The 14,934-nt window shown below is 40.4% G+C and overlaps 1 protein-coding gene across 4 annotated transcripts in view; it reads left to right on the top strand.

Moving 5' to 3' along the window:
- Positions 1 to 11,704, top strand: part of LOC147460676 (ABC1 family protein) — a 140,504-nt gene extending 128,800 nt beyond the window's left edge. For all 4 annotated transcript variants that reach the window (XM_086508399.1, XM_086508396.1, XM_086508397.1 and 1 more), the window contains exons 16-19: positions 9,863 to 9,935; positions 10,026 to 10,220; positions 10,294 to 10,387; positions 10,502 to 11,704. In XM_086508399.1, coding sequence (XP_086364525.1) covers positions 9,863 to 9,935; positions 10,026 to 10,220; positions 10,294 to 10,387; positions 10,502 to 11,343 — 1,204 coding nt within the window. In that variant the 3' untranslated portion in view covers positions 11,344 to 11,704. The remainder of the gene's footprint in view (positions 1 to 9,862; positions 9,936 to 10,025; positions 10,221 to 10,293; positions 10,388 to 10,501) is intronic.
- Positions 11,705 to 14,934: the final 3,230 nt, after the last annotated feature.

Raw genomic sequence — 14,934 nt, 5'->3', positions numbered from 1 at the left:
AAACCCTCTGATTCCTGCCCATAAACAGTAAATTCAGCACGCTGTATTTACTGGTTTTTGCCCTGTTTTCAGCCCTAAACAGTCCCCAAATTGTCCTCTTCTAGTGGGGCACAGTTCCCAATAGTTCTGCGTCCGTACGGCTGAAAAACAGTCAAATTACAGCGCATACATAGCGCTGAAAACGCACTTGTACGGTGAGGTTATGACCCTCACCAGTGCTTGCTTTGGAGTAGCAATTAGCTACCCCTGTTCCTGCTCAAGGAGGCTCTTGCCTCAGCACAAAAGCATGAAATCACACAGCTGTACATCAGTCAAATGAAGAGCCCTCTTGTGGGGCATCACATAACTGCATTAGGGGAGAGAGAGAGCAGTGTGTAGTGTGCAGGGCATCACTCCTAGCACCACACTGTACATAGAGTGGAAAGAAAGCACTCCATAGCTCTTAACCTGTGACAAAATGCAAAGTGAGGCCTCTCCCAACTTAAAAATCAGTGCTTCTTTTTTCTGAATGAGGCGAGTACACAGGAAAGTGCCACTTGGCACATTTACAAGCATTTGCCCGTTTCGGGGTTGCCGCCTAAAAATCTCCCAACTGGTTGCCCAGTTGACTTGCGGCAGAGTTGTAAAATGTTCCCCTTGTCATTCCGAAGGTAATGACGCAAACACATTTCACGGCCCAAAATAGCAGTTCCCTAATTTTTAGGAGATGCTTCCGTTGAGCTCCCATTGGTCTTCTGACCATCTATCCTCATTGGGACCGCATCCAAAAGTGCAATGTGGCCCAACTGTCAGATACTTTCTGTTGGTGATCCCACCTTGACTTTATGCCTTTATTGAGTTCACTTCCTAGTATCCACCAATTTGCTAAGTGCAACGGGGGGACCTACATGACCTTGGACTGAGCCTAGACATCCTCTTACTATACGAATTCTAGTGCCGACCAACTTCCCGTCTGCGGGTGAAACTACTGTTCACATTGGCATACAATGTACGACCATTTGCAACTTCAAAAAGAGTCTCTCAAAAATAAAACAAAAATCATTGGAAAGAAACCAACAACTAAAGTTAGCAGTTGCCACGTCCTCGTGACATAGTTAAGAGTTGCCACGTCCTCGTAACAGCTAAAGTTTCAGCCCATCTTATTTTTAACATCTATTAGAGGCCGAAACTGGTCTTTCCTCTGTCTGTACGGTTTGACCTCTCTCTCGTTGGTGGGTGAGGTGTGTTACTAGTCCTTTGCAAAAGTATTGTAAGCTGGGTCGCCCTCTACTAGAGGTTGTGGTTCTCTATGTCTTTGTATCTCAAGCAGAAAGCGACCTAGTTTTCTCTGATCTCTCAACTTCATAAGTTCTTGGAATGTAGGCTATTCCGAGAACAACATATTGTAACAACTCCGTATGTCTCATAAGCTCTGCATCTGCATATGTTGTGCTCCTCACTCTCTGCCTCCCTTGTACATAACCCGCATCTTTGGATCTCCTCTAGGTAGAGCCGCCAGCATCTCTGATTTTGATACTTTGGTTCCTACTTAGGGGGCCAAAACCTCTCTGAATAGGTATTGTGTCAGATGTAGCAAAAGGAGAAAATCTTTGGATCTCCTCTAGGTAGAGCCGCCAGCATCTCTGATGTTGATACTTTGGTTCCTACTTAGGGGGCCAGAACCTCTCTGAATAGGTATTGTGTCAGATGTAGCAAAAGGAGAAAATTAAGGAGACGGAGCAATCACACAACCAGAAATCCTTTTGTAACCTTTCGTTAATGTAGTTGGAGTTGGGTTATTGATGGTTTCTTTGCATTAACGGTGAATTTTTTCTAAGAGTGAATGGCGAGAGAGATCTCTCAATGTAGATAGGCAGATTGTGATGGAGTTCTGCTATGGAGAATGTGTATTTCACCCACTGACGGATGATCCACTCGAACGCACGTTCATAACTGAAAGACTGGAACTGAATAGAATAAATCACTCGGCAAATTGTAGACGACACAGGAGGCCTAGTTCCCCCATAGAGGGTATTGGCCCTCAAGTCAAGCGCCCATGACTGTATTTCTTTATTTATTGACTCGCGAAAAAATGGCCCGTTCTCTTTGTGACAAAGTAATGAATTTTTTTTGGCGACTTCTAAAATTCTATTTTAAACAATAGAATTTTTATATATCTATGGCATGCCCACAAGGGCATCAGAGTGAGGTAGTTTCATAATATGGCAGTCAAGTGTGCCGGAATAATCCAGATTAATCTGCCACATCATTGTTGTTCGTACGTTGCCACGCGGCAGTCCGTTTATAATTAGAAGCAAGTTCTTAAAATCCAAGAAGAGGGAGTCTTCTCCTTCAATTTCACTTCCGAAGTGATGGCCTGTTCTCTTTGTGATAAAGTGATGAATCTCTTTTGTGACTTCTAAACAATAGAATACTTGTAAAACTATGGCATGCCCATAAGGGCATCAGATTGAGGTAGTTTCATAATATGGCAGTCAAGTGTGCTGGAATAATCTTGAACTTTTAACATGAAGTGAATCAATCAAAGGAGATATAGAGTCATGTCACCCATAGCGAACTCGACTTGAAGAGAATGCCATGGGTTTCGGAGAAATACACTACAACAATTTTTTTTGAAGCACATGGATCAAAGAAAATCAAAGCTTTTTGTCCCTTTCCTTACCAAGAACAGTAAATTTTTTGTGATTTTTCAAGGGACAAACCAAGCTGATCAATGGTTTGTTGCATTTGTTATATTGGGGATTGGTAGACAAGTCAAGTTGTCATAACAAAGGGCAAGCACAAAAAAGTAATTGAAATAGGACGAGCACTAGGTGCCAATGGAAAAGAACAGATTGAACAACTTTAAGCACTTCAAATAACAACCGAACAAAGAGATGCATGACACACGAGACAGGGAGTGGCGGAGTTCCACCCCAAGAGAGCTCTGGCCCCAAATCTTGGAGCCCCTTTCGGTATTTTATATTGCTTCAACAAGGTACAACTCCCATGGCTCTGCTCTGCATCTCCCGCGGGTAGATTGCTAAAGTGATAGCCCTTGGGTCAAATTTAAAGGGCCCTTGGCCTCTAAAAGCAGTTTACATGAAAAGCTTCAGGTTCTAAAAGCATCTGGCCTCCCAAAAGCAGCCAGCACAAAAATAGGAAAATCTGTATACTGCTGCCACGCCAATGCGTAAAATGTGGAAGTGTCCGTACAGGCCTACCACATCAGCATGTCAGCGGAATTTCGGAAATTTGCCATGTTAGCACTGCTTGTGTAAAATTTGGGTTGTCTATACAGGAGTGCCACGTCATCAGTTAATCGCAAGTTCTTTTTGTGAGAGTAGGTTGTGCTTTATTTTATTATGGGCCCCACTGGACGGGAACTACAAAGTTGGTTCAGACTTCTTCTGCTTCTTCTTCTCTTAGGGGTTTAGGCCCCTCGGTCGGGATTTGCAGGTTGGCTCCGTTCTTCAGTGGCTTGACACGTTAGCAGTTTGTGACAGCAATTGTGGCACTGATTGTTCCTTCTCAAACTTTCTAGTCACATGGCATTAAGGTTGAAAGTCTGAAAGGTTTGTAGATTGGTTGGGTTAGGTACATGTGGTGTGCCAATGGAAGGTTGAGATCGAGAAGATGGAGTAGTGGGTGTAGGAGGAAGGAAAGAAATTTTCCATTGGTGAAAGTAAGTTAGCCTGCCATCATTGTTTATGCACCTAACGTGTACACTAGTACTTCTTGTAGCGATCCGCTAAAGTACACTCCTTGAAGATAGAAGCAATAAGATAGGTATCCCAAAAATTTTGACTGCAATCGTCAAGGTTTTTGGTGGGGTTTATCAAGTGCTTACAAGCAGATAAAATTTTTAGAAAAAATTGCCTTGAAATTTTACAAATTGCCAAAACACCCTTTGTTAATTTCGCCAACATCTCTTCTTCTTTGCATTTCGTTATAGGAAGATTTGTTCTTTTTTCCTGTCAAGTTGAAAGAACCAGGATTTTAGATCGTATTGTGGGCTCCCAAGATGAAATGGAGCACTGTTTATAGACACAAAGGTAGTTTAGTGCCTTTTTGTTAAAGAGAGATTTGTATTGTTGTAAAGGATAAGCAATCTAAAAATTGGAGCAAAGTGAATTAAAATTGGTGCAAGGGTATTTTGGAAATTTGAAAAATTTTAGGGGCGTTTTGGGAATTTCCAAAAATGTGGGGTATTTTGGTAATTTTCCCAAAAAATTTTGGCAAAAGAAATTTGTTCCAAGTTTTTGAAGTACCACGTGGGTTTGGCAATAAACGTCACATTGGTGAGCATTGTCTCTAAGAAATCTGGCACCTCGAGCAAGCTTGGATTCTTCTGTATAATTTTTGTTATTGAAGACAATGACAACATCAAATTGTTGGAGAAGCTGGAAGGCTTTAAATTTGTCTTGGACTTAAGAGAATGTGTGGAGTTTGATCGTAGAGCCACCATCTTTAAATGGTTTGGGGTCGACTATCATGGTTGGAGGAAATAAGGAGAAATTAGCATGGATATATTTGATAAGGCCCTATGGTGGGATTGAAAAGGGGTCCAGGTGGTGGTGATGGTAGAGAAGAAACTGTCAATGTGTAGGAGGTATCTACAAAGTAGGATTTTTGTTGACCATCCCACGGAAAAAAGCTCCCATTAATGAAGACTATGGAGAAGCAGTAGAAATTAGAGAAAGACAAACTTTTGGATCCAAAACCATGTAAGAAGCATGTGAGTATTCAATGATTGTGTAAAAGTTGATGGAGCAGGGGGAAGAAGTGTAATAGGTGTTGCGGTAGAATTTTGGGATGCAAAAAAATAGACTCGTCGAGGTAAAGTGCATCTCAAGATTTTGTAAGATCCATAGTAAAGAGAGATTTGTATTGTTAGGATAAGCAATTTAAAAATTGGAGCAAAGTGAATAAAAATTGGTATTAGGGTATTTTGGAAATTTGAAAATTTTAGGGGCGTTTTGGGAATTTCCAAAAATGTGGGGTATTTTGGTAATTTTCTTTAATTTCTTTAGCAAAAGAAATTTGTTCCAAGTTTTTGAAGTACCACGTGGGTTTGGCAATAACGTCACATTGGTGAGCATTGTCTCTAAGAAATCTGGCACCTCGAGCAAGCTTGCATTCTTCTATATAATTTTTATTATTGAAGACAATGACAACATCAAATTGTTGGAGAAGCTGGAAGGCTTTAAATTTGTCTTGGACTTAAGAGAATGTGTGGAGTTTGATCGTAGAGCCACCATCTTTAAATGGTTTGGGGCCGAGCATCATGGTTGGAGGAAATAAGGAGAAATTAGCATGGATATATTTGATAAGGCCCTATGGTGGGATTGAAAAGGGGTCCAGGTGGTGGTGATGGTAGAGAAGAAACTGTCAATGTGTAGGAGGTATCTACAAAGTAGGATTTTTGTTGACCATCCCACGGAAAACAGCTCCCATTAATGAAGACTATGGAGAAGCAGTAGAAATTAGAGAAAGACAAACTTTTGGATCCAAAACCATGTAAGAAGCATGTGAGTATTCAATGATTGTGTAAAAGTTGATGGAGCAGGGGGAAGAAGTGTAATAGGTGTTGCGGTAGAATTTTGGGATGCAAAAAAATAGACTCGTCGAGGTAAAGTGCATCTCAAGATTTTGTAAGATCCATAGTAAAGAGAGATTTGTATTGTTAGGATAAGCAATTTAAAAATTGGAGCAAAGTGAATAAAAATTGGTATTAGGGTATTTTGGAAATTTGAAAATTTTAGGGGCGTTTTGGGAATTTCCAAAAATGTGGGGTATTTTGGTAATTTTCTTTAATTTCTTTAGCAAAAGAAATTTGTTCCAAGTTTTTGAAGTACCACGTGGGTTTGGCAATAACGTCACATTGGTGAGCATTGTCTCTAAGAAATCTGGCACCTCGAGCAAGCTTGCATTCTTCTATATAATTTTTATTATTGAAGACAATGACAACATCAAATTGTTGGAGAAGCTGGAAGGCTTTAAATTTGTCTTGGACTTAAGAGAATGTGTGGAGTTTGATCGTAGAGCCACCATCTTTAAATGGTTTGGGGCCGAGCATCATGGTTGGAGGAAATAAGGAGAAATTAGCATGGATATATTTGATAAGGCCCTATGGTGGGATTGAAAAGGGGTCCAGGTGGTGGTGATGGTAGAGAAGAAACTGTCAATGTGTAGGAGGTATCTACAAAGTAGGATTTTTGTTGACCATCCCACGGAAAACAGCTCCCATTAATGAAGACTATGGAGAAGCAGTAGAAATTAGAGAAAGACAAACTTTTGGATCCAAAACCATGTAAGAAGCATGTGAGTATTCAATGATTGTGTAAAAGTTGATGGAGCAGGGGGAAGAAGTGTAATAGGTGTTGCGGTAGAATTTTGGGATGCAAAAAAATAGACTCGTCGAGGTAAAGTGCATCCCAAGATTTTGTAAGATCTTTAGTGAACTGTTTACAATAATCAAACAAGGTTGAGCAAATAATCTTGATCGAATTGAATAGTTACTAGAGCCTTGGAAGGAGGAGGATTTTGCGGCGCTCTATTGGTTGCCTCTGATGGTCAAATTAGGGTTAGGGTTAGCCTCCATTGTAAGTGATGGTTCCTCTAGTAAGAAATAGAGGAAAGCAACCATTGTAATCATCCTTTGGACAAATGGTGCACTAAACACATGATTTATACTTGAAAGATTTGATATGAACAGAATAGATCATATTCGCAAATTGTTGACATGAGAGAGGCGTGGTTCCCCTCTAGAGAGTATTGGTCCTCAAGTCGAGTGCCCTAGGAGTTTTCTTTAATAATTATTTCGCAACATTACAAATTGTTTGGTCCTCAAGTCGAGACACCTTGGTGTTTGTTTTTATTTTATTCGCAAAGTTGCAACTGTTTGTGCAAATACACTCTCAATGTTACACGCACTAGGCTTGAATTTATTAGGTACTTGGCCTTCAAAGTAACTCCAAAATCACTAGTTATTTTACATGTGCTTAAAAGCGTAGCAACCATTTGCTTTCAATAGCTGTAGCCAAGATTGCAATTTAACACCCAATCTGCCACTTCACTACTGTCCATAGAGTGCCACGTGGAAGTCTGTCTAGTTCGCTATTGGCAACGCTTTTTGTGCTGCATTTTGCGGGCTAGATTGTGCCAGACTAGGTCCACGGGTTCGGCTATTACAAGGTATAGAATGTAGATCTATCTATGTAGATAGAAAATCTGGTAGAGAGTGAGTGGTTTGAAAGAAGTAAGTGAATCACTGACCTTTGCATGCTGGAAACAACTTTAGCATTTCACGTGGAAGGAACCATCAATAACCCAAATCCGTAGCAAATCTCCGTCTCTCCACCAAGATCTACCTTTCTACATTGAGAGATCTCTCGCTCCAAGAATTCATGGTTAATGCAAAGGAACCATCAATGACCCAAACCCAACCCGATCAACACAAAGGATTTCTAGTTGTATAATTGCTCGAGCACATTCCTTACTCCATGACACTAGGAGTGCCTATTTTTCAAAAGCAGCTCTCATCCTCTCTTCCTTAGGTTGCTAGGGCTCTCTTTAGGAGAGGTTTGATGGCTTGAGGAATTTGAACATCAATGGCGGCCTCTTTCAGTAAATTACTTATCCATACATTATCAAAAAGAAGGTTTGCTTGTTTACAAGGTCTATAATCTAAGTACATTAGGCACATGAGAATTCATAGGATTCGATGTCTGATTTTGTGAGAGCTGCTCTGAATTGTGAGTTGTAAGGCAGATACTCAGTGGGTGCATCTTTATCAGTGTGAGATGAAACATTTCGTGGTTTCATTCGTTTCTGGGTTTCGAGGTTTTGAAATGTTTCATTTTAGGGCAAGAAAATAGCGAAAAAGGTTTGATAATAATATGTATATAATTATTATTTATATCTATATTTAAATATGCATACATATATCTATATAGGTATGTGTGTATGTACACAGTGCACATTCACATCTATACTCATAAGCGTGCGCATATTATGTTAGGTGCAGCGGAATGAATGTTGTTTTTTCCCAAGATTAGTGATCTTTATTGCTCAAGATTCCTTTTAGTTCTTAGGGAAAGAGAGAGCTTTCCGTCTTATGGAGAGTGCTATGATCACGAACAAAGTGAGTGGATATTGTGCATGCAAGAGAAGGAGAGAGAAGAGATACGACACCCGAGAGGTTGTAAAACCCTCCTCCGAAGGCCCCACTCTCGTCGGCGAGAGTGGTCTAACTTTGATTGCACAAAGGTGTACAATGCGTATGCAATGGACTGATGCAATGGGACTATGCCGATGACGACGACGGTGATGATGACGACGACTTGATGGCTGAAATCTGAGATCTTCTATATGCTGAATTCTTGGACTGTTTCGGGGCTGAATTGGTCTACTTCTATCTGCTGTCCAAAGGGGGAAAACTGCTGAGGTTCTGAGTGGTTTTGGGGCTGCTTCACACGGCTGAAAATCCCTGTTTTGGCGAGGGGCTTAGGGCTGAGTAAAATGCTGGAACAACCATGTTCAAGACTGCGTTTTTATGGGCTGTTTTCACAAGCTAAAAACGCTGAGGATCTGAGTCAAGGCTGCGTTTTTATGGGCTGTTATACCTGCTGAAAATGCTGCTAGGCTGTGGTGTCCAAGCTGTGGAAAAACGCCACCAAAACGCTGAATTGCTGAAGTGTGGCTAGCGTTAGTAGAAAACGTTGAGCATGCTGAATTTCCTGATGTTAAAAACGCTGATTTGGGCAGTGAGAAAACGCCAGGGCTGAATGGTGCTGATGGGGCGATCATGCAAAGGATCTGATGTTGCCGGCGGGAACTGCAATGGAAAAAGCTGGCTGATGCTGAGAACTTGCCCGGCGAGGATGGGATCCAAAACGTTGGGGGTGCTAGGGGGTACTGCTGAGAAGTTGTCTGTTGAGTGGGAAGCTCTTGCTGCCTCTTCTGCCAGAAAGTGTGAATTTGGGTTTGCTTATATATTAACTTAGCAAAATTGCCCTACCTACTTTTGTTGGAAAGTCACTTAAAAATAATAAGTGAAAATAACCAATAAATAGGAAAATAGGCTAAATGCACTGGAAAATTCCCCTAACTGATGCTAATGGATTCTGATGGGAATTCCGATTATCATGCTGTGTGCAACCGGAGGATATGCATCTATGCTAAGTGACTGGGCATGCACGGTCTACGAATAGACTCACAAAAGTGCCAGATCACTGCTAATCTAGATTGACTGAACCCTGCTGTGGTGTAGCTTGTCCACGGACACATAGGGTTGGGATGTGTCACGTGACATATTAGGTGTATGCATGCAAGTAAAATTATACATACCTATGATGTGAGAGACCAAGGAAGGTAGAGATAGAGAGATTGAGTGCCCATTGTGTTGGAAGCTTGAAAAAAACAAAAAACAATTATCAACTTTCTTGCATGAAGAAAAACCCAAATCTGTTCTTTCACTTGTCTATAGACGTCGTATATTTTTGTATCATTATGTCACTAAATATTTCCCAAAACTAGTTGAGTACCAACTTTTGTTACCAAGGTTTACACCTCAAAGTCTCAACTATTTCAACAAATTTCAGGTTTCAGCTGTTTCGCCGAAACGTTTCGGAGGTTTCGGGGTTTGGGGGTTTCAGAGCTGCTAAACCTCTGACCTGAAACAAGTTTCACAAAACAGCCGAATCGTTTCGCGCGTTTCGGGGTTTCAGAGCTGCGAAACGCGTTTTTATGTCACATTGATCTGATTCTTTATGGGAGTAGCTTACCAGTTGTCCGTTCTTTATTTCTTCTTCTTACGAGTGGCTGTCTGAACAAGTACACGAGCTCTGTGCTGAAGAATGTCCTTTACTGATGTATGCAGGATAGTAAGACTCCACGATAGAGTTTCTATGGTCTGGCCGGAGTTTTCTGTACATGGGAAAGAGGACTGTACGGTACTTTTTGAAGAGCCTAGATGTTGTTGTGAGTACTCTCTGGAATGTGGGAGTTCTGTATTTTTATTGAGCTATCCTTGGTATTTTCAGGTTGCGCATGTTCTGAATCATACGGCTGGGTTACACAATGCACTATCTAATCAATTCAAGGAAGATCCTTTTATCATGTGCAAATGGGAAGATGTTTTGAAAGAGCTTGCAGACGCTGTTCCAGATGCTCCACCTGGCACAAAGCAAGCATATCATGCTCTCACATATGGCTGGCTTTGTGGTGGTATTATCGAGGTAAGCCTTTGTTAATCAAATTTTGGTCAATGCAAATACAAATCGTTCTCATGTGTGTTTCTGTGTGGGGCAGAAAGCATCTGGAAAGAAGTTCCAAGAGCTTCTTGAGGAAGTCTTGGTCCGTAAACTTGGTGTGGATGGGGAGTTCTATGTAGGCATTCCTCCTGGTAAGCATTCTAGCCAAGTAAAATTCACTGTGCATTGCAGAGAAATGTGTTTCTCTACCCTGGCTGTCTTTTCAACTATCTCTTCTCTTGCTTATGCTGATAGTAAATGTGCAGGCGTGGAATCCCGTCTGGCATCACTCACTCTTGATATGGCTGAATTTGAGAGCGCAAAAAGCTTATTCAAGAATGGGATAGGCGATGGTGGGACACAAAATCATGCGAATGTGAGTGCAATACTAGGTGAAAATGCAGCTGAAGACTTTTTCTCTGTTATAGCTGCAATGCCTGTCCTCTTCAACATGTTATTCATAAGAAGAGCAGTAATACCTGCAGCAAATGGCCATTTTTCAGCTCGAGCACTGGCACGCTACTATGCCATGCTTGTTAATGGGGGTGAAGTCCCGCTTCATTCGTCCTCAAGTGAGCCTCTATTAGGTAGCCATCCTCTAATTCCCGTGTTCAGCCCCAAGGATGAAAATACTAGAAGCAGAAAAGGAAGGAAGGAGGAAAGCGTTGAAAAGCAACAGTCACGTCGATATTTGGACAAATCAACTGTGCACCACAATGGTGTGTCAAATGTGGAGCATAGGATATTCAAGAATCCTAACATACATGATAGTTTCTTGGGTACAGGGGATTACGACGGACTTGCGCAAGTTGGACCCTTTGGCTTAGGATTTCGTAGGTATAGTCAAGTTGCAAGTGGTTCTCCACAGTATTTTGCCTTTGGCCATTCTGGAGTTGGGGGCTCTACCGCCTTCTGTTATCCAGGACACAATTTTGCCTTGGCCATCACAGTTAACAAGATGTCGCGCGGTGGTGTAACTGCTACGATTATTAAATTTATATGCTCAGAGTTGAATTTACCATGTCCGGAAGAGTATTTGGATCATGGTGGAATGGGACCTGACATGAAATTGGACATGAGTACCTTAAATACAAATGTCACACATTAGGCCATTGAATTTTCTCACCCCTGCAAGCCTTCATTCTTTTGGATGCCCAGGAATGGGGCAATCCAGCTTTCTTGTTTGTAAGTTATCATATCTTATATATGTATCGATAGCTTTGTAAAAGCTGTTGAGATTATGAATGTAAAGATGAAAGTCTGTGTAATGCAGACGAGTCAAAAGACTTGAGAAGATACGACTTGGACTTTCCGAAAGAAAACTTTCTCGTGTGCCCAATTTGTACAATCGAGAAAACTAGTGATCACCAACCTCACAGCAGAGGAGATCGATCTCTTCTTAAATTCCTTGTATCAGCCAATTGTGCATATTTGATATGCAAGGATTTATGAAGTGTCTGTTGTATCTATGAATGTCATGTTTTGCACTATAATATTTTTTACATTGTTTGATTGTGCGTCTACATATTTATCATTGAGATCGTCATTTGGTATTATCAACCACATGTTTTATTTCCTTTCTTGTTACAAGTATCTTCAATGAAACTTGGTATGATACCATTTACCTTCATTTCAAACATGGAGCTTTTATACACCCGTCCTTCTAATTTCGATTTGTGGACAATTTCATAAAACCATTTAAGAAAATGAAATTTTACAATTGTATTCTCTTGATGTTTTGGTGTGCATTATATAATCAGAAATTATAGCTTAGCTAATGTTTAATAATGGCATTAGTAGTATATACAATTAACTTGGTAGAGGCCAATGGACAATTACGTTGATGCTTCCTTCTATAGAGTCTAGTGGCTCTCTACCACTTGTACAGTACTCCTGGATTTTTCTTCGCTCCACTTAATGATAAAGGTTTTGGTTGTCATGGTCGGTTCTTACTATTAGGTTGTGCAAAAAGGATACTGGTAGTATGGGAATGGTTATTTTGGATAATTTTATGTCCATCACAACAGCAGCTTGTACAATGTGAAGGCAAAAAATATTCAACATTAACACAAACTTGCAGGTAGAATGTTATTTTCTTTATAAATGTGTGCGTTCATAGTCAGATTGATTTAGGTATGGTAGATAAAATGCTAGTAGAGGGAGGCTTTTATCTTTGCATTGTCTTGGTGGTGGTGGTTAGGTGTGTTCTTTCGTTCCCAATCTTATATTGAATCTTGTGTTAATTGCATTGATTAGATTTGGTGGTGATTGATGTGGTTGCTTGCTTTGGTCTTCTTTAAAATGTTATTGAGATTACTCTATAGTTTTTATAGTGTCCGCCTTCCCTTCAATATATCTTTTGTAGGTTACACTGTTTGTAAAAATGGTGCCTTTTCCCTTCAGAACACAACTCTGTGTATTGATCTCATGGTAACCTTGAGGTTCGAAGTTCTTTTGGGACAAATTTGCAGTTGAGGTTTTTTTATTGGAGCAGATTATAGTGGAGAGAATGTTGCTTCATTGTCAAGGCAGTTGCAAAGAGAATATTTACAGATGATGTAATTGGAATGTACATGCAAATCATTTTTGCATAGTAGCAGCCTTGCTCTTCTAGACTCTATTGATACAAGTTATCCTTTTGATTTCTTAGTTGTGGAGTTGTATTATCATTTTGTGTCTAATGTAATATGATGAGAGTTTCAAAATTTTCATTGATTTAATAAACAATTTGCGTAATAATTTGCTCTAGTGAAGGTTACTAAGATGTAGGTGGCAAGTGTAAATAACAATGCTGAAGTTAATATTGCTGTAGTGGACAGCATCAGAAATGAGTTCTGATACGCTAGGAAGGAATCTCAAACATCAAAAATATAAATTTATCACACAAATGTCACGTTGGTTAAGATTTGTTTAAGATGTGATGTAATGTAATATCTTCAGGTTTTCAAAAGAAATGTTGCTACCAAGTTATTGTAACAGATGAAATGCAAAACTAAAGACACTAGAGAAGTTTTTAAGAGTTTTAACATGTTTTTCCCATGATAAGAGTGCATCGACAATGTTGAATTGCACTAACATGCCAATGATTGAGTCAAAGGTTGATTCAACCTTTAAAAGTAATAAAAAGAGCACTTTTGACACTAGAAAAAGGAAGTACCACATGATAAGGGGTGAATCGACAATGTTGAATTGCACTAACATGCCAATCATTGAGCCATGTTGATTCAACCTTTAAAAGTAATAAAATGGGCACTTTTTACACCAAAAAAAAGGAAATAGTAGTTTTGAATGATGAGAATGTTCCTCGGTTCTTGAATCTAGCCAAGGAAACTATGATCGAAGGATGAGATAATGTTATCACACTCATATCTTGATGAACATAAAGGGAATTTCAAAGTGTTGAGATTTGCCTAGCCAAGTGTGATTGCAGCTTGGCTCCTACCCTTCCTCAAGGTGTGACATTATACCTTGGCCTTTGCAAGGTTCATTGTAAAATACTTGTGTTGTAATCCCTCTAGAAACTCAAAGCTAAAACTATATCATCAACACACATGATATAAATCAATGTCTAATAAGTGAACCTTGATCTCTACCTTTGCATACTACAAAGTTAGCCACTTCATAGATGCATAGCTTGAACAATATGGGGAGGGAGAACGGGCACCCTTGCTTCACCTTGTTGGTGCTAGCAATGATCTTGGACATCCCTCCATGGAATTGCAGTCTACCAAAACTACTTATATGCAAAGCATAGATGCCTAGTAATCTTTGATGTATGTCAACTATAGCCATTGGAATAGCCTCTCTCAAGGCATTGTGTTGAAGGCTTTGCGAAAGTTCACGAGGCATAACTATGACTTCTCTCACACCTTGGCGTGCTCAAAATATCTTGAAGACATGGTATATGGTAGAGAAGGCCTCCTAAAGCTGGCTTGCCTTGTACTTAAAAGCCCATAAGATCTCAGTTATGCCTCAAGCAGGGAAACCCTCCGTTGACTCATCAAATAGGTGAGCAAGAAAAGGAGTCAATGCTTGAATGAGGTGTTCACCATGTAAGCTTGGTGGTTTTATCATTCAGGTTGGATGGGGTGGATAGCTACATTCCTGTCAATTGGGTAAATAAGCTAGTGGTGGTGGTTGGGAGCTTTAATGAGTCTAGTACATGATCTAGGTGGCATCTGCAAGACATGTTATATGTTTCGTCTCTATGCATGCCAAACATGTGAACCGACAATGGGTGCTAGTGTTCGAGGCACTCTAAAATTCCTCTAAGCCATGAGTTTATCTCTATCTCATGTGTCTCTCCATAAGTACATTCATTACAAGTGAACCTCCCAGCTCTCTTCACACCTCCATCTTTGTCACATTCCCCAAAGTGCATTGTGTGGAATCGTGTGAAGAGGGCTCTGATTATCAGCAAGACCGTGTGTACTTGGGCATGGTCCCAAGTTTGTCAGTGATGTGATAGTAGTGACGCTAATTGCATAGTGATAGTGTTCATGGATTGCATAGGATCCATCAACAAACACTTTATGGGTTTTGTCCTAGGGTCACTATGGAGCATGTCCCTAGTCTACTGGGCATCCTGTGGCATATGGCATGTGTAGCAATGCCAAAAGAGGCCTTGGTCAAAGGCCATCCCACGCGGACCATTTCTAGAGCATAAAATCACATGTACCAGTCATGTAGGCATGAATAA

Source organism: Adiantum capillus-veneris, chromosome 3 (genome assembly GCF_014529385.1).
Source record: "Adiantum capillus-veneris isolate H3 chromosome 3, ASM1452938v2, whole genome shotgun sequence".
NCBI classification, from domain to species: Eukaryota; Viridiplantae; Streptophyta; class Polypodiopsida; order Polypodiales; family Pteridaceae; genus Adiantum; species Adiantum capillus-veneris.
The sequence above is the reverse complement of the archived record's forward strand: the minus strand, read 5'-3'. Positions and strand labels throughout refer to the sequence as shown.